This window comes from Pseudogymnoascus destructans (genome assembly GCF_001641265.1).
Source record: "Pseudogymnoascus destructans isolate 20631-21 unplaced genomic scaffold scaffold_16, whole genome shotgun sequence".
In the NCBI taxonomy this organism is placed as follows: domain Eukaryota; kingdom Fungi; phylum Ascomycota; class Leotiomycetes; order Thelebolales; family Thelebolaceae; genus Pseudogymnoascus; species Pseudogymnoascus destructans.
In genome coordinates, this window is record NW_020167535.1 from 657,938 (window position 1) to 680,843 (window position 22,906).

At 51.0% G+C, this 22,906-nt stretch overlaps 6 protein-coding genes across 6 annotated transcripts; 3 read left to right on the forward strand and 3 right to left on the reverse strand.

Annotated features, from left to right (window-relative positions):
- Nucleotides 1-130: 130 nt before the first annotated feature.
- MDM34 (ERMES complex subunit) lies at nt 131-3,242 on the reverse strand. The gene is made up of 2 exons (XM_024469580.1): nt 2,301-3,242; nt 131-2,102 (listed from the first exon to the last, which is right to left on the reverse strand). The coding sequence occupies exons 1-2, from the start codon at nt 2,565-2,567 to the stop codon at nt 654-656; spliced, it is 1,716 nt and encodes a 571-aa protein (XP_024322432.1). The 5' UTR covers nt 2,568-3,242; the 3' UTR covers nt 131-653.
- A 4,848-nt stretch (nt 3,243-8,090) lies between these two features.
- IPK1 (Inositol-pentakisphosphate 2-kinase) lies at nt 8,091-10,081 on the forward strand. Its single transcript, XM_024469581.1, has 3 exons — nt 8,091-8,896; nt 9,108-9,383; nt 9,475-10,081. The coding sequence occupies exons 1-3, from the start codon at nt 8,719-8,721 to the stop codon at nt 9,837-9,839; spliced, it is 819 nt and encodes a 272-aa protein (XP_024322437.1). The 5' UTR covers nt 8,091-8,718; the 3' UTR covers nt 9,840-10,081.
- Nucleotides 10,082-10,492: 411 nt separating this feature from the next.
- VC83_05975 (uncharacterized protein) lies at nt 10,493-13,669 on the reverse strand. The gene is made up of 4 exons (XM_024469582.1): nt 13,464-13,669; nt 13,131-13,363; nt 11,928-13,071; nt 10,493-11,876 (listed from the first exon to the last, which is right to left on the reverse strand). Exons 1-4 carry the CDS (start codon nt 13,577-13,579, stop codon nt 10,577-10,579), a joined length of 2,793 nt encoding a protein of 930 aa, XP_024322438.1. The 5' UTR covers nt 13,580-13,669; the 3' UTR covers nt 10,493-10,576.
- Nucleotides 13,670-13,802: 133 nt separating this feature from the next.
- On the forward strand, nt 13,803-15,937 carry VC83_05976 (uncharacterized protein). Its single transcript, XM_024469583.1, has 2 exons — nt 13,803-15,491; nt 15,586-15,937. The coding sequence occupies exons 1-2, from the start codon at nt 13,822-13,824 to the stop codon at nt 15,710-15,712; spliced, it is 1,797 nt and encodes a 598-aa protein (XP_024322435.1). The 5' UTR covers nt 13,803-13,821; the 3' UTR covers nt 15,713-15,937.
- Nucleotides 15,938-17,098: 1,161 nt separating this feature from the next.
- VC83_05977 (uncharacterized protein) lies at nt 17,099-21,291 on the forward strand. The gene has a single exon (XM_024469584.1). It carries the CDS (start codon nt 17,960-17,962, stop codon nt 20,618-20,620), a length of 2,661 nt encoding a protein of 886 aa, XP_024322436.1. The 5' UTR covers nt 17,099-17,959; the 3' UTR covers nt 20,621-21,291.
- An 86-nt stretch (nt 21,292-21,377) lies between these two features.
- VC83_05978 (uncharacterized protein) lies at nt 21,378-22,078 on the reverse strand (the record flags this gene model as incomplete). The annotated part of the gene is made up of 2 exons (XM_024469585.1): nt 21,951-22,078; nt 21,378-21,854 (listed from the first exon to the last, which is right to left on the reverse strand). Exons 1-2 carry the CDS (start codon nt 22,074-22,076, stop codon nt 21,378-21,380), a joined length of 603 nt encoding a protein of 200 aa, XP_024322439.1. The 5' UTR covers nt 22,077-22,078.
- Nucleotides 22,079-22,906: the final 828 nt, after the last annotated feature.

The following is a 22,906-nucleotide window of genomic DNA, read 5'->3' on the forward strand; positions in this document are numbered from 1 at the left end:
ATATAGATATATGGGCGTTGGGTGGGGTGTATTGTATGGGTTGTGTAGGCACAATGAAATACCACATCTGGAATACTTTTCTGCTTCGGATATGCTGTGATTTACTTGTAGAGCTTCTGTGCATTTGTTACTGTCACATATACTGATACAAAGCGTGGAATACAGTGTACAACGTCTTCATTGAGTATCACTCTCCACTCTCTCCAGCTGCTCTATCTTCGAGCACATCCCCAATCTACCATCCCATCCTCCATAAAAATATACACCAAGTCCCCTCCTCCATCCAATAACCCATAATTTTCCCCTTTTGTACACCATATCACACAAAATAACCCCAATTCATCATTTCCTCCCCTCTAGGAGCACACGCCGGTGTTATCCCATAATTTGTAAAGACAGACAGACATCCCAGTCCGGTCAATTCCTGGACCTACCCAAATTCCCCAAAAACGCCCCTCGAAAAAAGAAAAAAAAAATCAGAAACAGAAATGCTAGTAAAGAAAAATCGCTAGCTAAAACACACAAAAAACGCCGTATTTCCCAAGAGTGGTGATGGGGAGCAAAGTCAAAGCTCGACAAGCTAAACTCGCTCAACGCTAAAAGAAAGTCCCCACAATCTCAAAACACAACCCATCAGCCCGGCAACACTTCATTCACACCCCATAAGCTGGAGGAGGCGTCTCATCGCGCCTCTCGCTGCCCCACTCACTCCCATCAGCCTGCTTGCGCAGGTGCGCGCGCCGCGCTAGCTCAGCTGCCATGCTCATCGTCCACGCCTGCTCGATGATGCCGCCCTGTGCGGCACCCTCATACGGGGAAAGTGAGTAGTTGTTGAGGCTGCTCATCTGCGAGCCGCGGCGGATGTAGTCGCTGGGGGACTTCTCGCGCGGGAAGGCGCGCTGGAGGGCTGTGCGTTGTTGTGGGAAGAGGGGGGACGCAGGCTCGATGGAGGGGAGGGGGGTGTCCATTGCGTTGGCGAGGGCGGTGTGGGCGGTGGTTGGGACGGGTGCGGCGGCGCGGGGTGGGACTTGACGGACGGTGCGCGGGGTCTCGCCGAGGTCGATGCTGTCCAGGCGGGGGCGGAAGCGGACTTGTGGGGAGTGGGGTGGGGTGATGGGTTCCTCGTCTGGCGTCTCGGTGATGCGCGTGGACACGATCGGTTCGGAGCCGCCCATGACAGAGGAATCGGTGTCGGTGATCTCGGAGTCACCGCCTTCGCTGAGTGTGTCGTTCAGGACCTGCTTACGTAGGTTGACGACGCGGTGGCGCTTCTTGCGGCCGTGAGTGCGATGGCGGCCGGCGCCTAGACTGAGCCCAGTTGTTGCGGAGGGAAGGTGGCTGAGAGAGGGGCGCGAAGGGGGGAGACTGCCTTCGCTCTCATGGTCGGAGAAGGTGTAGGTTGTAGCACCGTTGGAGACGGCCGAGTGGGTCCGCATCAGGGTGGGGGGGGTGATCGCCAAACCGTCGCCGCGATCGCCTGGGCCGGCCCATGCTCGGAAGACTGCGTCGCGGATGGCGGGTGTGAAGAGGGAGAAGGTGCGTTGTGAGTCGCTCAGCACGCCCAGTCGAAGGAGGTTCTTTTGCGAGAATAGCGAGTGGCCTTCAACGCCATCCTCAAGAGATAGCGATGATATCTCACGAGAATCAAACACGTTCCCGTGTGAGTCGACGGCATCTTGTGGTGGGCTCGCGAGAGGGTCGGTCGCAACCTCGCCTTCCTTTAGCTTCTCCTCTGCCAGTCGTTCTTCCTCTTCCTTCGCAGCATATTCCGGGCACCACAGTCGGAGCGACAGTCGGTGGATGATGGCGGGTAGCTCTTCCATCATTAACGTCTGCAGTTGTATCTCGATCTCTTTCTGGAGGTACTCGCACACGAACGGTATGGAATCGAATGTCGACGAGACCTTGATGGATTCTAGCGGGTCATTGCGGAACACCAACGTCAACCCTTTTTGGCGGGAGAAGACGAGGATGATGAAGGCCGATAGCTTGATATCCGATAAGGTGATTTTCAAGGGAATCGTTAATCCAGACGATGCAGCTAGAGGTTGTGGCGAAGTAAACGATGGTTTTGAAAATAGGTACGTATTCATCGGGTTTGCCTGTTTGTTGATGTATTAAGCCTCACGTTATAGTTTGCTGCGCGGGGTGGATGAAACAATGAAATGAGCGCGCATCCTGGGGATCCACATCGAGAGTCATCGCGAAGAAAAATTGCGAAACGCGCATAGATGTAATATCCCGAGAAAAACCGAGTAGAAAGCAGGAAGCAGGAAGCAAGAAGCAGGAAGCAAGCGTACCTGGACTCGTGTCTTGAGAGTCAAGAAGGCGTCGCCGGAATAGCACATCTTGAAGATACCGCGAAACCGGTCCTCGGCAAGATCCCCAATCTCCAGTATCTCCAGATTCGGCGGGACGGAGCCCAGATTCAGTTCGCTGACGAGGATATCATCGACGATAATCGGAGGCTTCGGGTTCTTATTGAGCGCGGTCGTGAGCATCTCCTGCGCGCGCAGGTAGAACTCGGCGTCTGCCGTCAGCGGCGACCAGTTGAAGTTGAAGGCCATGGTGAGGTGCAGACATTAGACGATGGATGAAGCGATTCTGCGATTCTGTGATTCTGCGAGGTTGTTTGTCTCGTATGCGACAGAAGAGGATGAAGACCTTTATCGCAAAGACTTCTTCGATATCGGGTTCTTTCGTCTTTGACAAGGGTCGCGTGATTGTATCTGTGAACGTGATAGATGCGCGGCGGAATTAAATTTAATATCCTTGACGAAAACAGCCACGGGTAAGTACAGTATCGTACAGAGGGATTCTAAAGATGAAGATGAAGATGAAGATGAAGATGAAGGATGACGGAAGGTGGAGATAGGGAGGAAGGAAAAGGGAATAGTGCAGTGAGTGATCTCCAGGTTTCGGTTGTTCCATGCACAGCTCTGCGAACAGACAGGGAAGAATTCGGATATACAAAATACGGCAAACGGCGGCAAAAAACACCAGCCAAAAAAATAGCTTGGGGCTCCCCATCGTCATTGGACCGCATTAGGTAAGCCACATGTCCAACAAAAAACAAAAAACAAAAAACAAAAAAAACATCCGATGGGTCGTCACTAGGTGTCATTGCATTTGACTGACTAAGAGAAATTTTCTTGACCTACAAAAACAAAAATAATACAAAAATAAAAATAAAAATAAATAACGTGGTTTATTAATACGTCAGACATATCAGTACCTCGGACACTTTTCCTTGGCATTCAACTTTGAATATTAATAAATCAACCATAACATATTAAATTAACTATAACTAAGCGGAATCAGATGAACTAGACATATCTATAGCTTCTTGACAAGTTCGCGCATTATGACTAGCTTTCCACAGATCCTACAACATTGCCTAGACAGTTGCCCCTCCTTACGACTACCCCTAACCGCACGTACATCATGTCATATCTGCTCCACATCCTTCTGTGTGATAATATCCTATGCATCCTCAACTATAAGTGCACCTCCTTCATAGACATGAGCCTTTTTAGCCCTATGGCATTTGGTAAGGGCTTTGTTAGCTGCTTGAAGGGTACGTAACTTAGCAGACAGAAGGGTGTTCTTATGTGCTAGTCTCTCTGTAACCTTTGCTAACGCAATAACTATTCTGAAGATTGGGATTAGCAAGCTTCCTTAGTAACAGGCAATTCGATTTTGAACAAGAGTTGTTTATGAAAGAGCTTCAGTAGGATTAGAAGGGGTCTAGGAGACCTAATGGTTGCTATTAGCAGTGATGGTCTAGAAGGAGTTAGAGTCTATAACTTCACGTCAAGCTTTGAAATCACAGCTTACGGATCGAAAGGCACTAAGCTAGCTCTACAAAACCTAGCCTAGGCATTTTAGGCTGTCATTGATTCTAGATATGCTGCTCTAAAGGCAAGAAAGAACTCAACCTTAGTAATGTGGTTGATATAAGTGTTACGACGGAACAAGAAGGCTGGCCAACTACAGGACAGGAAGGAGGGAGGTCGCATGAGACTGGCCCTGGTACCTGGAGGGGCAGCGGGGAATAGTAGTTCCGAAAGTATCACGTGACGGACTCGCAGGATGATGAGAAGAGTCCTAAGAGTCCAGGACTCCGAGGACTCGAGTGAGTTCCCAGGAGTCCACTAGGCACGTGATGGACTCGCAGGATGATGAGAAGAGTCCTAAGAGTTCAGGACTCCGAGGACTCGAGTGAGTTCCCAAGAGTCCACTAGGCACGACGCCACTATATAAGTAGATAGTATTTCCTTAGATAGGAGCTTCGTGCTCAACTCAATACAGTATTTGTTATATACTAGTAACGTGTTACTTGAAGCCTTTGTGTCTGATCCCCTGCCTCCTCTGATAAGTAAACCTTTACGCAAGAGAACCTCTGTGTCTTCTATCGTTTAGAAGTCAGCGTTACAATAAGCCTTAATAAAGGTCTTAATCTACTGACCATATGCCTGCTTTAATACACTAAAGCACCTGACATTAAGTGGCTAGGTTAAATGAGATGAGTAGGGAGGTAGTCTAAGAGTTATAATGTTGTGTGCCTTATAGTACTCTTAGAACTCAGCTGATTCATGACTCTCATGCCCATCTAACACTATCATTTAATATAGACCCCTTATATAAACAGCAGTATGTTTGTCAAAGTGTTTCAACCATTCTAGTCCCATCTCATTATTCGTCTATCTATTACTTGTTGGTTTAACTACCTAGTTGTATAGAAGGCTGCCATCTATATTGTAATGGTGGGTGCACCAGATATGAGAATCTAGCCACCCAAGGAAGGGATGAATTTACTAAGACAACACACTGTCTTAGGAAACAGAGCCAAAGGGTTGTAGCTTAGACTATTCCACAACGCAGCAATCAGGTGTATGATGTGGTGAAGTGGTTTAGACAAGTTGCAACAAATGTTGAGTCTGAGAACTCAGGGGTAAGTCAGAGGTTAGCACCTCACTGACTTTTCAAAAACAGAGAATAACAAGATCAATGCTTGGAAGCTTGGAAAAGACGTAGAAGTATGTGCTAGTCGATTTACTGTATTGCCTGCTTGCCCTTTCTTAAGGAAAGGGCAATCCTATTTATGCCAAAGGAGTGTAGTTCTCTCATTTTCCATGACTTTCCATGACTAACCAGGCTTGGTAAATGTATTAGAAATCAAGTGCGACCCACAACTAGCTTGCTAATCATGTAGTGAACGTAAGAGAATTCCATAGAACCATCTCTTGGGTTCCTAGCCTATAGGAAGTGAAAAGGAGGTCCAAGGTCAGAGTACCTATAGATAAATTATGTCATAACTTAACCAATCTTGTGGGTAACTAAGGAGCGATGACGTGTAATGAATCATAGAGGGTTGTAGAAGCTTCTAGAGCTATCGTTCATGTTCCTAGGCCTCTAGTTGGTAGATATATGCCATGTGGTAGTATTGGCCCACCCCCTTAAGGAGGAGATTTTCTTAATAACTTGTTCAATGAGTGTTCAAATGATATGCCGTGATGTATGTAGCATAAACAGATGTAGTAGAAGAGTTTGCAGCAATCGTTGAGTAGTATTGCTTCTGTTGTTGGTGTGATAAGCCAAGATATGTATGGTGACTTGTAGGTTTGAGGAGGAGATTTCTAAGTTTGCTCTTGAGTTTGATAGCAAACTGAGTGCAACGAATGTCAGTATGACATATATACTAATTTGCAAGATGATTCTTGCCTTTAACTACCAAAAATAGAGGAATACTCCAGCCTTCACTGTTAATACAAGCAATTGTAGTAGCCTATTCCCGATTCCCTAGCTAAACTGCCTTGCCTCTACCAAGTTGATCTACATAGGTTACAACCATTACAGGGCAAATTACACCCATTATAAACCTAGTTTCATCAAAGTTATACACAGTCTAAAACACTATTGCCCTTATATTTTCTACTAGTTGAAACCACATGCTAATTAGCTTAGGATCTTCTCATAAGGCCCTTTGAAAATCGTAAACACGATTAAAATGCGTCTTTAATTCTAGGCGTTGTTGTACAAATCAGTAGGCCTAGAGCTTCCTAATGCGCTTCCCTCTATGTGATTTGAGATTAAAATTTGCTATATCTTCTACACTAGTAAGCTAGGGTGCAAATCCACTTGAATCCATATTAAGTATATTCTGAATAACCACCTCCTCCTCTAGCATAGTTAATTTTGTCATTGTAGGCTAGCATTTATAGATAGTAGTTTAGCTGTTCATTCTGTTATAGAATGTAGAATGAGGTACTTCATAGAGCTTAGTAGCCTTGTGATGACTTAGCTTTTCTGATGTTTAGATAGCCTTAATAGCTAGAATAATTTTTGCTTCTTAGGTAATTACTAGCATAATAAAGGTGGAAAAAACGTGTTATGAAGTTAGAGGGTAGGAAATTCAGTAAAAGTGTCAGAGGTATTGATATGTCCAAGGTATAGTGGAGTCGTGCTAAGCCGATACATTATAGGCAGCTAAAATATATAGACTTATTAAGAAAACCGAGATATTAAATTTGCTAAGCTATTACATCATCTACTAGTCCAATGTGCCCTGTGACAGCTAAGCGGCCCCCTTAGACCTTAATAACTGTTTAAATTGCTCAAATGAGCATAAATATGCTGTATCAACCCCATCTTTAGACTTAGTATACTTAATTAGAACTTGTAGAGCCTGTTAAGCAGCTTCTATAGAGTATATCAGCTGTTTAGGTTGCTCTCCCTCTTTGTCATCTTGAGTATCCTAAATATATTGTGCTATAACGTCTTGTAATATATCATCACTATTATTTGCCTCCTCTTATACTGATTCATTAGCTGGATTTAAGAAGTTTGCAAGGTCTATAGCATTGCGAATATGCCTAGCATTGCTAACTTGATTGTATAGGTTGCTTAGTGTAGGGAGAGGTTTAAGAGGGAGCTGTAACAGTTAAACAACTATAGTGCTTTTACAGAAACAGTTATAGATAGTTGTATTTGTAACATTGTGATACTAAGCGCGAATTAACTAGTGAAGTGCGAAGTGGATCAAGAGGGTTGTTGTTCTTCTCAAATGATGTAAGCATGAATTCAAGCCATTGTCAACAGTAATGAGCTTTTAGAGAAGCTATAATGCCTTGGTCGAGTGGTTGGAATCGACTTGTTAAGTTTAGAGGTAGCTAAATAATCTGTATGTTTAGAGGAGGATGATTTCTTTAATAGCTACAATGTGAATAGAGAGTTGTTATTATAAGGAGTACAGATCTAGAGCTTCGTATGTGGAGGTAAAAGGCCTGTAACCACTCCGCTATGATATATTGATTCATCTATGCCTTCTTGTTCCATCTCTACTCTCCTCCTATCATTGAAACGTTAACTTGTCGTAAGGCGTGTAGCATTACATTGCTAATAAACCAAGGTCGGAACCAGTCTAAACCTATAGCATTACTCGAGTAGTACAAACTGTAACAGTAATGCGTGCCTTGTCTTTCTTCAATCCGGACCTTCCTTGTGATGAGAGTCCCCTCAACGGTGTCATCCTCTAGTAAAGCCCTGTTTCATCCATGTTATGTATATCTTCCTCTTTGAAATCTCCTGCTAGCGTTTAAATTGCCTTCATCTCGTCTTCTGCTCTTGTAAGAACTGAACCTGCTTCGCCATGCTGACGTGGTTTTTGATCTAATGTTGTTTCTTAAAATTGTCGAGCCAACCTATACTAAAATTAGGTATAGGCTTATCTGTGTATTGTGGTAACAACTGCTAGATTTGTTTCGCCTTCTCTTGCAGTATATCCCCGGTTGTTATCCCTCCTTTTTCTTCAATGCGCTTTTGCTACTCGAAGAGAGCAGCCTTAAGCTCTGGGCTTTTACGTCGTTGGGCAGTAAGAGGGTGCTCGAAATAATTCAGGCCAAAGAAAAGCACCGAGTTATCGCGATAATCGACTAATCGCGAATCGACTTAGCGCGAAAAATAAAACAAAAATAAAACAAAAACAAAAACAAAAACAAAAACAAAAACAAAAACAAAAACAAAAACAAAAAACAAAAAACAAAAAAACAAAAAACAAAAAACAAAAAACAAAAAACAAAAACAAAAACAAAAATAAAAATAAAAATAAAAATAAAAATAAAAATAAAAATAAAAATAAAAATAAAAATAAAAATAAAAATAAATTAAATTAAAAATAAAATAGCTACAGACCTATATTGTCAATATTTAATATTTACACACCTACATCTATTTTATATACACTCTCATTAAATATTATTTCTATATATTTCTATATATTACCTATTCATTTGACGTTGCAAGACCTAGAAATAACGGCAGGATCGTCATAGCCACTGGTTTGTTAGTGCCACTATATATATACCCTTTTCACATTGGTCTGGACCGGTTCAGCGACCCTCCCCCAGACCTAAACACCTTCTCCCAATCCCATATTCCTATCCAAGTACGACATATAATACCGTGCAATCCTCGAACGAACAGTTATCCACCCTCTTAACTTTTTAAAAACATATCTCTATTACCTATCCTATATATGGATTTGTCACCGTTGTACCTGCTCTCGATCCCGCCACACTCCTCCACCCCGCCCATGCCCGCGAGGAAGGAGCACCCCATATACGCATATAACAATCCCTAATCGCCGCAGCCTCGCCTCGTCTCATCATCTAACCTGCATACCTCTCTACTATCAAAGAATATCTCATATATCCCGGAATGATGGACTTTCCGCCAGACAAGACGCTGGAGCTCCCCAGCAATATATCGGCGACATACCTGAGCGAGGGAGCTGCGAATGTGGTTTATAGTATAAACGTGCCACCGCAGAGTAGCACGCCTGAACATGGCGATATAAAGGAGAAAGGAGAGGACACAACGCCTAATCCCTGGCACGGTATGTTCTTTCTCAGATTCAGTCAAACCATCACGTGACCCCCCTTTTTGCTCCATCCCATGCTCCGCCCTGGAGCGTTCCTACGCCCCTGCGCAGAGATCATATAATGAAGCCCCGAACCCCTCTCTATCACCACTACCCCCCCCATCCCCCCAAAATTTCCCCTCCCCACACAATCCAAACCACAACCTAACACCCCTCCCCCTCACAGGCAAACTCCTCCGCTTCCGCAAAGACCTCCCCACCACCACGCCCACACTCGACGCCCACATTGCCTTCCGCACCTCCATCGCGCCCCTCTTCCCCGCCGAAGACCTCATCGATATCCGTCTCGTCTCCCTCGGCTCAAGCCACCTAATCCAGACCCTCAACGCCACCCTGCGGTCCGCCGAGCAGCCTTCCTCCTCGACGCCACGGCCGGTACAGCGGCATGGGGTTTATTTGGCGGATGACCAGCATGCGCTTCTCATTACGGATATGTCACCTCGTATGCCCCCTTTCCATCCCCCTTCTCCCTCTCCCTTCTCCCCCCCTCCCTTCCAAAATAAATAGCAAAGGATGAAACTAACACCCCACAGCAACATCATCAACCCTAATCCAATTCAAACCCAAATGGCTCGCCCCCTCCCCCTCCGCCCCCCCAACTCCAAACGCTGCCGCACCTGCGCCCTACACGCTAAACGCGGCATCTCAAAACCGTCTTTCTGTCCACTGGATCTCATTTCCTCCTCTCCCGCCGACGTGCGGCGCGCTGCGGCGTTGTTGCTTGGGTTACCTGCTTCTGCTGCCACCGCTGCCACTGCCTCTGATAGCACCTCTACACAAAATTGTAGCAGCGCTGCCCAGAACGGCAGTGCCAAAACCGCCACTGGAAGCCAAAACGGAGCGCAAAATGGCACTACTACGGCTACACCGAAGGAGTTGCAAACCCTCACCCGCCTAACCAACTGGGCCCTCACATCCCCCCTCCTCCGCCACCTCCGGCACATCCAAACAACCTTCGACCCCCTTGGCGTCTCCCACATCCTCCGCGACAGCACATCCCCCTCCTCCTCCTCCCTAAAAGGCCTCCAAATCGCAATGACCCTCCGCGACGTCACAGTCTTTCTAGTGCTACCAGATGGGGAGGGGGTGTTGAGGGCGAGGTTGGGGGATTTGGATGTTAAGAGTCTGGGGAAAGTGGGGGAGTGGGAGGCGGTGGAGGTGGGGTTGGGAGGTGGGTGGTATCAAGGTGGGGGGGAGGGGGGGTGTTGGTTGGGGAGGGAGAGGAGGGGGGGGGAGGAGGGGAGGGAGGGGAGGGGGGAAGAGAAAACGGGGACGAGCGAGGATAAAAAGGATGTGAAGAAGGGAGTGGAGAGGGTGGGGAGGATGGGAGGGTGTATGGGTCAGTGAATATGCATTAGTCGGTCAAGGGTTAAACAAGGGATAAGGGAAATAGTAATTATAATTTGATAATACTCATAAAAAGTCCCGCTGGTATTATGGCATAAGCAATGTAGCAACTTCAAGCCTTTTCGTTTCATTTTTGTGGAAAGTATCGTTTGAATTTAAACAAGCAAATATTTTTAGCTACCACGCTAATATGTATACACCCCCCTCCCCTTCGAATCAAAGCAAGCCCATGCATCCCAAAAACACCAACGCTCGCCCACCCAGCTCACAAAAACAGTATCGAGTACCCTAATACTCAAAATCATCATCCGCCGCCGGCCCCTTGCTCACACTCTCCTGCCTGCGATACATCTCCGCAATCTGCCTACTCGTTGTTGCCTCATCGACCTTCTTATCATCCCTAATCTTAATAAACCTCGGAAACCTCAAACTAACCCCCTTCTCCGCATTCGGCGCGATGCCCTCCTTGTACCCAGCGCGGTACTTCGGGCTGAGCGTCAAGTCCGCCGTGCGCACCTCCCACACGAAGCGCGGCTCGAACCACACGTCGGGCTGGTGCGCGTTGACCTTGCTGTGCTCGTAGAAGGGTTTGGGGCGGTCGATTACGGTGTCTGCGAGTTGGGCGTGGAGCGTCTCGAGTACTTCCTCGCTGAAGCCCGTGCCGATGTTGCAGACTGTCTCGTAGCGCTCGGTAGACGGATTGTAACAGGCCAGCAAGAAAGCGCCGTACACACTCGTGCGCTTCCCCTTGCCGTGATACGCGCCCAGCACCACCAGGTCGAGCGAGTCCCCGATGCCGGCGAGGTAGTCCTTCTTGATCTTGAGCCAGTTGCGGGAGCGCTTGCTGGGCTCGTAGCCCGATTCGACGCCGTCGAGCATTTTGACCATGAGGCCCTCGCAGGAGGCCTTGACGGAGTCGTCGAGGAAGGTTTGAATCTCGTCGATTTCTTGGCCGTTCATGGAGGTGGCGAAGGCGAATTCGCCCTCGACGGGGGTGAAGGCTGTGTGCAGGAGGGAGCGGCGCTCGCGGAGGGGCTTCCCGACGATGGCTTCGCCGTTGAGGAAGAGGAGGTCGAAGGCGAAGACGCAGACTTTGACTTTGACGTCTTCGGTCTTGACGTCCTTCTTCTTGCGAGTCATGAGCTGTTGGAAGGGCATAACTTTCTTCTCCACCATGTCCCACGCTACGGTCTCGCAGTCGAGGACGAAGCTCTTGGTCTCAGGCTTGACCCACGTGCCGAGCTTCTCTAAGATATCAGGGTATTTCTTGGATAGGTCCTCCGAGTTGCGCGAGAAGATAGCCGCCAGTCCACCTGCTGTTCCCTTGGCAGCTGCAGGCACGCTGCTTTGGTATTTTGTCTCTGAATCCTTGGATACATAATGGATCTGGGCTCTTTCGCCATCGTATTTGTACTCGCATGTGAATGTCTGGCCCTCAAATCGATCGAGGACTTCCGTAATGGCCTTGGTTGGCTTTGCCAACATAGGCTTGAGCGGCACTCCCGGCTGGAGCTTGCAGTTCTCTCGGAGATTGAAGATGCCATGCTGGACCATAGCTGGAATAATTACGTCGTAACTCGGAAGCTCGCTATTAAATAAATTAGATTCTGGACCTTACAAATGGGAAAAAGTGACTTACCTGTAGACGGCTTTGAGGACCTGCTCCCCCTTAGCGAGCTGATCCGTGGAAGGAACCTTGTCCCTTCCTTTACTCTCGGTCTCGTGGCAGACCATGGCCTGAGCCAGCGATACCAAGACCGTCTTCTCAGCCAGGCCGAGTCTCAGTTTACCCTCCAGAAATCGGACGATAAACTTGGCTTCACTTGGGCCTCCCTTGTCCTTTGCAAGATCGACCTTACCGCCTTCGCTATCAGCAGCAGAGAGCAGCTTCTTGATGCCGTCTACTTTGCGGGTCTGTGCCCCATTGCCCTGCATAACTGCAATACGCAACAGAGACTTGTGAATACCCCTGACCGTCAGCGGCTTGGGTTTGTACATGGTTGGCTGGTTGGACCTGCTCTTGACAGCCACCAGCCCCAAGTCACCGATCTCCTTTTGATCCTGCTTGATGACTGCTAGACTTCGGCCAGTGGCTTCGCCGATGGCTTTCATTATGAGTGACTCGCCAATCCCCAACTCAATGCCAGCATAGTCTGCCGCCAGTTTGTTGATCATGAGGAGAACAGTTGGCAGAAGATCGTCCGGTGTGAGGCGGAGGACTTGACGCAAGAAAAGAGAGCAATGTGCAGCAATGATCAACCGTTTCGTTGTCATCTCAATGAGCGAAAACGTCGTGCAGAGTGCTGCGTATGGTACTGGCTCTCCGGGTTTCCAGTCTGGATATGGGTCCTTGCTATGCGACTTCAGGGTCGTCTGTATCTTCTCCCGGGTTTTCGCAGCCAGTTCTGGCTTCTCATCTTCCTCATCTTCTTCAATTTCCTCCTCTACCTCCGAGCTTTCTTCTGGGGTAGCTGATGCTTTCCTCTCTGGCTTGGCAAGAGGCGTATCGTCTTCAACCTCCACCACCTCCTTCTTGATACCCTTAGTAGCTGCCTTTCCCTTGCCTTTCTTAGTCGCTGCCGCAATATCTTTCTTATTTGGCTTGGTTTCGGATGCATCCTTCGATACCGTTGATTCCTGGCCATTTCGGCGTGGTCGTTTCAAGACGGGTTCCTCATCCTCCTCCTCCTCTTGTTCCCCCTTTAGCTTTTTTGATTCGTGGGATGCTGCAGCTTCGCTTTTGGAATCTTCTAGAGCCTCGTCTCTAATCCGTTTCTTGGAGTCTAAATCGAATTAACTAGAGTCCTGCACTATGATGGCCAAGTCGGGTTGGGGAACGCACCTTTGCCATTGGGTGAAGTACTAGTCTTCAACTCCGAGGCCAGCTGCTCGTTCACAGCATCCTCATCACTTTTAGGGGTTCTGCTCTCATTTGCCATATCCTCATCCTCAAGGTCCTCTTCCTTCACATCTGGGGTCTTGACCTTGGATTTATTCGTAGATTTCGAGGAAAATGAGAGAAGTGTTTGCTTCGCAGGGCCTGGACTCGCCCCTTGAGTACCCCCAAAAAACCTCCTATATAAACGTAGCGTCAGAAACAATATCTAAAATTGTGGAGTTGGACAGCTCATAGCTCTCCACGCACCCCAACGTAGTCTGCGAAGGCTTTACATACCCAAGCGTTGCCTGTTTCGGAGGCATTGTGCTGGAAGACCAAAAAAGCAAAATCCGACTAGATAGGTTGACAGCAGAGATAAAAAGTCGTCTTGGAGACACAACTGCTTTGTTCATTGAAAAATGGCACTCCTCGAATCACCTCTATGAAGCTTCCCTCGCGACCGCCTGCCTGCCTAGAATTCCAAAGTCGCGACTGGAGCCGGCACGGAAAGCGCGTTGGTGTTAATTAGGCGCTAATCCGTTTACGGCACACTCTCTTAGTGACTCAGAGGCGGTGAGGGCAACCCCCACCAAAGGGCACGCTGGCATTGTGGGATGAGAAGAATAAAAATAAATACACCCCCCCCGCGACTACGATGGCTTCGACTCTCGACGCCGTCAAGGCCAAGATCGAGGAGGTCCTACCGACCAGAAGGGCACAAGCCGATTCTACCAACGCGATCTACATTGACTTGGACGCTGGCAAGGACGAGGAGGGCGCAGATGGCTCAGAGGCAAAGCCGTACAAATCTTTGGGTTATGCCTTCATCCAGCATGGCGGCGCGGAGAACAAGTCATATCTGCAGCGCGCGTCTGTTACGGGTGCCGTGAGCGCGGATGGTGATCCATCTGAGCGATTGGCGTGGAAGGAGCCGGCGAAGAGCGCCGTGAAGAAGGCCCAGAATGCGCTCGACCAGCATAAGAAGAAGTTGGTTAAGCAGCAGCAGATTGCTGCTGCCGAGGCGGAGAAGGAGCAGCAGCGCCTCAACAACCTTGAGGATGCTAAGAAGATCATCCTCACGGAAGACGCGTCTCTGCCAAAGGCTGTGAGAACTACAACCGGCGATAAGAATATCAAGCTGGGAGAGGGGGATGTCAAGGGGGCACGTGTCAAGATTTGCGGACGCATCCACAGATTGAGACAGCAGAAGCAGGCTACATTTATAACCCTGATTGATGGATATGGTCACATGCAGTGTGTCCTTACCGGCGACCTGACCAAGACCTACGATGCTCTGACATTCGCCCAGGGCACCTCGATCGCCCTGTTTGGTGAGATGCGCAAGCTCCCAGACGGAGCCACTGCCCCAGACGGCCGTGAGCTCCAGGTCGACTACTACAAGGTCATTGGTTCCGCCCCAAGCGGCGACGATGCCATCACCAACAAGGTTTCCTCGGAGAAGAACATGTGGGACGCCCAGATGCTGGATAACAGGCACCTTGTCCTCCGTGGCGACAACGCGTCCTCCGTCATGAAGGTCCGCTCCGCCGTTGAGTGGGCATTCGCAAAGGCCTACAAGGACCTCAAATTCACAAAAGTCAGCCCACCGGCGCTGGTCCAGACCCAAGTCGAGGGCGGCTCCACGCTATTCGAGCTGCCTTACTACGACGAGAAGGCCTACCTGACTCAGTCATCCCAGCTCTACCTCGAGACCGCCATCCAGAGCCTCGGCAACGTCTACTGTATCGAGAAGAGCTTCCGCGCCGAGAAGTCGCTCACCCGTCGCCACTTGGCTGAGTACGCCCACGTCGAGGCCGAAATGGACTTCATCGAGTTCGACGACCTGCTCGGCCACCTCGAGTACATGATCAGCACCGTCATCGAGACCATCCTCGCCGACCCCGAGATCGCGGGCTACATCAAGGAGCTCAACCCCGACTTCAAGGCGCCCGCGCGCCCATTCAAGCGCATGCGCTACTCCGACGCTATTGACTGGCTCAACGCCCAAGACACCCCCATCCTCAACGAGGAGGGCAACCCCCACGTCTTTGGCGACGATATCGCGGAGGCTGCTGAGCGCAGAATGACGGATATCATCAACCTGCCCATCCTCCTCACGCACTTCCCTACCGCTATCAAGGCCTTCTACATGAAGCGTGACCCTAACGACCCCCGCGTCACCGAGAGCGTCGACGTCCTCATGCCCGGAGTTGGTGAGATCGTCGGCGGCTCAATGAGAATGGAAGGCTATGATGAACTGATGGCCGCGTACGAGCGCGAGGGCATCCCGCCAAAGGAGTACTACTGGTACACCGACCAGCGCAAGTAAGCTTCCCCTGCCCCCCACTCACCTGCCCGTGACTACCAGAGCTGTAATAAATAAACGCAACGAACAACCAGCTGACCCTTCCCTCCCCAGGTACGGCACCTCCCCCCACGGCGGCTACGGACTGGGCCTAGAGCGCTTCCTCGCGTGGGTGTGCAACCAGCACTCCGTCCGGACGTGCTGCCTGTACCCGCGCTTCATGGGGCGCTGCAAGCCGTAGTTTAGTTGAGATTCGGAGCAATGTCCCGGTCCATGCGTCGCGCTTTCTTTGTGGGTGTTGTGCTGGCCCCGTCCGTCGTCCCGCTAGCCCGAGCCGTGGCATGTTGGTTGTGTGTGACGCAACGGAATGCTGTCGTGGCGATTGGGGGGGAGTGAAGGGACGGCATGATTCGTGGTTGATTTATCCATTATACAGTAGTCAAAGAGATCTGTTGGAATCTTTGTGTGTGAGTTAGTTTGGGGGGGGGGGGGGTTTCCCCTCGTTTCTTCCCATTGAACTTTAATAACCTCGTTGTGTCCCGCCTAGCCGCCACATGTAGGCCCCCCTAGCCGCCGCATGTAGGTCCCCCTAGCCATCCCCCCCCAACCAAGCAGCCCAGACAGCCAGACAGCCCAGACAGCCAGACAGCCCAGACAGCCAAACAGCCCAGACAGCCAGACAGCCAGACAGCCCAGACAGCCCAGACAGCCCATCAAGGGGTCTGAAACTGGCAGATTGCAACGCCTGGAACGATGAGACATGCTGCGTATGGAGGAGGGAAGTAGGGGTACGTAGTGCTGTTAATCTACGGCGCAGTGCGTAAGGGTTGTAGCGTGCATAAAGACTGGGGCGATGGAGTACTATCCCCCCCCCTGAATGATTGTCACCATCCACTATTTTGTCAAAAGGCCTCTGCCAGTGATCTCATCTTATTTACGCCTTTTTACCTAAACCGATCGCTATAAGTGGGTTTCCACAAACTTCAAAATAGCGGCGGGTCTTTACAATCATTCAGGGGGGGGGATAGTAGTGGCTGTGATGGTAAGACACTTTCATTGATGCTCCTGATATGGATAGAATGAAGCTAATCTTTGTATGCCTCTCCCTGTGTTCTTCCTGTCTTCCTGTGTTTTGACTACATAAGTTAACTCCCTCTTCCACCACTTTCTCTTTGATGTACCCCCGTACCGCACTATCCCCCTTCTGTCCTCCCTCCCTAACTCACCTGAACCCGCTACCCCTGATCTGTAGTATTCCCAAACCACCCTAACCCCATTCAGACTAGCATTCCTCTTTGACATGTAGTTTCTCCAGCAAAGCTCTCTCATTGGCTCCACATCCAGATCATCAAATGGAACCCTCATCTCAAATTCAATCCTTACCTCATTCATCCATATTCCCTCCAGATCAGTCTCTTACCCACCCATCTTCAGCCCCAACTTGGTCATTAATTCTATATTTACGCCCCATCTTTTAATCTCAAATCTCAGGCCAAACCTCGCCCATCAAAATGCAGGGCCGCCCTCCCCTCCCTCTCTCTCATCCCAAAGCTCATTTCTTTCCCCAATTCACTTCTTTGGTTCACCCCTTCCGCCGCCCTCTGCCCTCTGCCCTCTGCCCTCTGCCCTCTGCCCTCTGCCCTCTGCCCTCTGCCCTTTGCCCGTTTGTCCTTTGCCCGTTTGTCCCTTACCCTTCCTTACCCTACCCTTCCCTTCCTTTCCCTTTCCTCCCCCAAAACCTCATCTCCAAACTTCACCTTTATTCAATACCCCAAAAACACCACCACTCCTTTTGGTGTCTCTTCTTCCTGTTCTTTGCCCTTTTTAATTTTCGAAAACAGCTTCAGCTTCATTCAGCTCATTCAGCTTCTTACTCCCAATCTCGTTCACCCTGTTCAAAAATACGCTACCTTATCCCTATTCTTCTCACCGAATAAACAGGTCCCTTTCCTTAACACGCCCCCCTGTAGCAGCCACACACCAACAACCACAGCGATCGAAAAAATCGCGAGCTCCCACCGAACCTGTCGATTTTCTCCTCGCCCTTTGAGCTCCTAGAAGACCCTTTTTTTGCTGCAAGGAGACCCGCGGCTGTATACCTCTTGCCTACCGCTTGTTTAGCTCGCAGCTATCCGATTTCGAAATCTATCCGAAAAGCTCAAACTTTCAACCCTGCGAAACGCTACGCTCTCAACCCCCTTCGTGCGATGGTCCGCTGAGACGCTGTATACAATCTCGCTCGAAGCAATCAACATCGAACATATCGGAAACAAACCTCCCTTTTTGCCTCCGCGTGGGCTATATACTTCATATCAACCTCATTTTATACGCTCCTGCTATAAGCTATAATATTTCAATTCGAATTGATCTTGTCTAAACATATATTGGGCCATCTACAACCTTCTTTTCAGAAGCTATCAGTTTTACTACACACTTTCGTGCCTAACAAGGCACTTTATCCTTCAACACGGCTGTATTATCACCATCGATGCGGGACAACTTTGTCCTCCCATCTCATCGTTTGGGTATGCAAGAAACAGCATCAACCAGCGGCATGAACGGCCCAAACGCCAGGACTGCCTCCCGCTTCCCCGGCCATGCCTCGAAACCATCCATTTCCGAGACGGGCTTCTCCCACGGCGCCTACAGCTCGAACCAGTTCTCTATGGGCGGATACGGCGATAGGCATCCGAACCGAGCAGCGAATATCCCCTCAATCAACACGCAACCGCTAGGGCAGAACGGGGCTGATGCCTCTACACCCGGGACCGCCTTCGACATGCAGTTCACACCATTACTGCCGTCCCAGCTCCTCCTCGGAAGCCCCTTCCAACCGGGCTCTCCAGCCGCCTTTGCCAACCCGCAGTTCCAGAATTTTGCCAACTTCAGCCAGCAGCATAATTTACAGCAGCAGCAGCAGCAGCAAAACGGCATGAGCAGCCCCATCCAGGACCAAATGTCACCACAACTTTATCAGACCATTGTTTCGCCGTCGACTTATGGTGCTCCGCAGTTCTACGCCCCGCAGTCTCCAACCCAGGGATACGCTGCTCTGGGGAACCAGATGCAGTTACAGATGCAAATGCAGATGCAGATGCCGACTTCGCCGCAGCAAGCTCAGGGCATTGCGGCTGGAACGAGCAGGACCGTCTATCTTGGCAACATTCCCCCTGAGACGTCTGCTGAGGAGATTTTGGGTCATGTGCGTAGTGGCCAAATTGAGTCCGTCAGACTCCTCCCGGACAAGAACTGCGCGTTCATCTCTTTCTTGGATGGTGCCTCTGCCACGCACTTCCACTCGGATGCCATCTTGAAGAAACTGGCTATCCGTGGACAAGACATCAAGATCGGCTGGGGCAAGCCGTCCCAGGTCCCGACGTCTGTTGCACTCGCCGTGCAGCAGTCCGGCGCCTCGCGAAATGTTTACCTTGGTAATCTGTCGGAAGACATTACCGAGGATGAGCTCCGCGAGGACCTGGGCAAGTTCGGCCCCATCGATACAGTCAAGATTGTCCGTGAAAAGGCAATCGGATTTATTCACTTCCTGTCTATTGGAAATGCCATCAAGGCGGTCTCTCAGCTCCCGCAAGAGCCGAAGTGGCAGGCGCCTCGCAAGGTCTACTACGGAAAGGACCGCTGCGCGTACGTGTCCAAGACTCAGCAGCAGAACGCGGCGCAGTACCTTGGGATTGCTCCTGGTTATGCCCATGTCCTGAACGGCGCGGACCGTGACCTGATTTCCAACGCTCTGGCTCAGCAGTCTGTTGCGGCGGCCGCCGTGGCTACCACTGCCGGAGGCATCAACAACCTTGGAAACCGCACCGTCTACCTCGGCAACATCCACCCCGAGACCACCATCGAAGAGATCTGCAACGTCGTCCGTGGCGGACTCCTGCACCACATCCGCTACATCCCCGACAAGCACATCTGCTTCGTGACCTTCATCGACCCAACCTCCGCGGCCTCCTTCTACGCCCTCAGCAACCTCCAAGGCCTGATGATCCACAACCGCCGCCTCAAGATCGGGTGGGGCAAGCACTCCGGCGCCCTCCCCCCCGCCATCGCCCTCGCCGTCAGCGGCGGCGCCTCCCGCAACGTCTACGTCGGCAACCTCGACGAGTCATTCACCGAGGACCGCCTCCGTCAGGACTTCACCGAGTACGGCGATATCGAGCTCGTCAACACGCTGCGCGAGAAATCGTGCGCGTTTGTGAACTTTACGAATATCGCCAATGCTATTAAAGCTATCGAGGCTATTCGCGGGAAGGAGGATTACCGTCGCTTCAAGGTGAACTTTGGGAAGGACCGCTGCGGGAACCCGCCACGCCAGCTGCAGCAGCAACCCCAACCAAGCCGCGCAGACGCCGTCAACCCCCCCCCCTCCGCAGGCCACCAGAGTAACTCTCAAAACGGCTCCAGCCCAACCAACTCCCAAGCCCCTACCACCTCCTTCCAGCCCGCCCAAGTCAACACCGCTAGCGCTGTCCTCAACGCTGGGTCTAATAACCCGCTTACCATGTACCTCAACCAGATGAGCCAGCAGCAGGCGGCGCAGCACGCGCAGCAGCAGCATCAGCAGAGTCTGGAGGGGGCGCAGGCGAGTTATCAGCAGCAGAGACAGCAGGCGCTTGTGCAGCAGATTTATGGGAATGGTGGGGGTGACGGCGGTGGTGGTGGGGGTGGGGATAATGGACAGAATGGGCAGGCTGATGGATTGGGGATTCAAACTCAGCCCCATGGTGGACATCATCAACACTCTGCGTCTATCTCAAACGGCTACGCGGCGCCGACATCGAGTTCCACGACTGTAGGCGGGCTCCTCGCCCCTTCTAACGCGCGAAGCCAGCACGCAAGGGCCGCATCATTGCCGTTCTTCGCTCAAGACGCCAACTCCACCTCCTCCTCCAACAGCCTTGGCGTCAACGGGGGCGGAAACCCCGGAAACGGGTCTGGACAAGGCTTCGCAGGCAGGGGACACGCTTATCAATCGTCCTTCTCGGGACTGGTTAGCGGGATGGGGGTGTTGGGGTTTGGTAATGGAGTTGGTGGAGGGATGGGTGTGGTTGGTGTAGTGGGAGGTGGAGGGGGGAATTATGGACTTGCGCTCCAGGAGGGGGGGTTGAATGGATGGGCTGAGGAGGCTTCCTAGGGGGGTTTTCTTGGGCCGCGGTTCAGCTCTCTTTGTCCTGGGGTGTGACTGTCCTGTCACTTCCTCCTCCACCTGGCCCTCTTCATCCTGTGAAAGGAGAGGGGGAGTTGGGAGCTGGAATTTCGGATTTGCGGCGCGAGGAGAGATGTGCGCGTGTACCACCTTACTTTTACCTTTCTTTGCTTTGTTTTTACTGTTTTAATATCCTGCTGCTGCTATTTTTTACTTTTATTTTGGTCAACTTTGACCTATCACTGCTGCTCACTTGCTTACGGGCACCCCACTTTTTTTCGTTCGCCGTCTATCGTTTGGTTTCTGATTTTGGAATTCGGGCGCTCTTTTTTGCTTTTAGTTCTGCGTGTGATATCATCCCCTGTTTTTTAACCTTACTTTTTTTGTATTTGGAAGGGAGAGGTGGGAGAGGGTTTATGATCAATCTTACCTTTTTTGAGGGAACGACCTCTTTGTGTCCATTTTTTAGCAGCTGGGGATGGATGAGTGTGGAACGGGGGTGAGATATGGACGGATGGAGAGATATAATACCATATAATAGAGCGACACCCGAGAGCCGGGGGATGTATGCGATAGGCAAGGGAATGGGATATCAGGGCGTAGGGATACACGTGGTATAGTTGGGGGTGGGATAATGGGAAGGAACCTGGTTTTGAAGCATCACTATATCGTCTTTCATGATTTCCGTGTATGTATTATTGCGATTACGTATACTCGTACGAAGCTGAGCTGTGTAAAGCCACACTCACACCCCTCCTCCCCCCCCCTCCCGTCCCTTCCCAGCCTTGCGAGCGCGCTTCCGCGCTCGTCGCACCTGAACCTCGACAGCGCGCATCTTGACTTCGACCGCGGCTACCTGTACCATAACCCCCAGTGCCAGCATGGCTGAGGCCTGCGCTCCCCGCAAGGAGGGTGTCGGGAGGACGCCGAACAAGTGCGGCAGCGGTGGTGGTGCCCGTCCCTCTGGCGTTGAGTGCGGGATTGTGTGTTTATGCGGGTGGTGGGCAGCATCGTCCGAGCAGGGAGCAGCATGGGCTGCAGGGCGCTCAGTGCTGGAGGTGGGAGGGGGGGTGGGATGGATGGGGACGGGGAGGAGTGCGAATGTGTCGTCTCGGTGCGGGGTGTGTAGGCGGATGGTTGGGCGTAGTTTGGCGTTGGTGGTGGGTGTGTAGGCCATGTGGTGTGGTGTGGTGGAATTTGCGCGGGCGAGGGAGAGGGATGTCTGGGTTGTTGTTGGTGATGAGGGGAGGGGAGGGGGGTTGGTGATGAGGGGAGGAGAGGGGGGTTGGTGATGAGGGGAGGGGAGGGGGGGACGTACGGATGATTGAAGCGCTGTGAGTTTACTTCGCAGCGTGGTATATGTATGTAAGAGCTCGAGGTACGCCGTCAAGAGTGCGTCTATATCCGCCGTCCCGGCCGTGGTTGTGGTAGGTGTTGAGGCCATGATGTCGTGTCTTTGGGTCTATCCGTCGTATATCGATACCTACCCACGTCACTTGCCACTAACCACTCCTGCAGCGCCAGCCAGCACCTTCAACCACCAGCCAGCCAGCACCTTCAACCACCAGCCAGCACCACCCACAACCACCAGCCAGCACCACCCACAACCACCAGCCAGCAGGCTTCACCACCCACAACCACCAGCCAGCAGGCTTCACCACCCACAACCACCAGCCAGCAGGCTTCAACCACCACCCACAACCACCACCCACCAAAACCCCTTTTCAACCACACGCACCCTCTTATGAAGTATCTGCAGTTATATGTATGGGTTATTGTGTAAGTAAGATAATCCATCCCCATCCCATCCCATCCCCATCCCATCCCCATCCCATCCCCATCCCATCCCCATCCCATCCCCATCCCATCCCCATCCCATCCCCATCCCATCCCCATCCCATCCCCATCCCATCCCCATCCCATCCCCACCCCCACCCCCATCCCATCCTCATCCCATCCCCCACCCCCAATCTTCACCTTTGTCCCTCTCCTCTTTCCCAAAATCCAAACCTCTTCTTTTTACCCTCTCCCTCTTCTCTTCCTTCTCTCCCTCTTCTCTTCTCTTCCTTCTCACCCTCACCCTCCCCTCACCCTCACCCTCCCCTCACCTCTCCACCTCTCCACCTCCCCACCTCCCCACCTTCGCTTCCACCCGGCTAACACACCCACGCTACTCCCTCGCCCCAAACCTTGCGCCAATCCCCAAGCTCACCCACCTCCTTGTCGTCAGAAACAGATAGACCATCAGCAATCAAGCAATCAAGCAACCCAGCA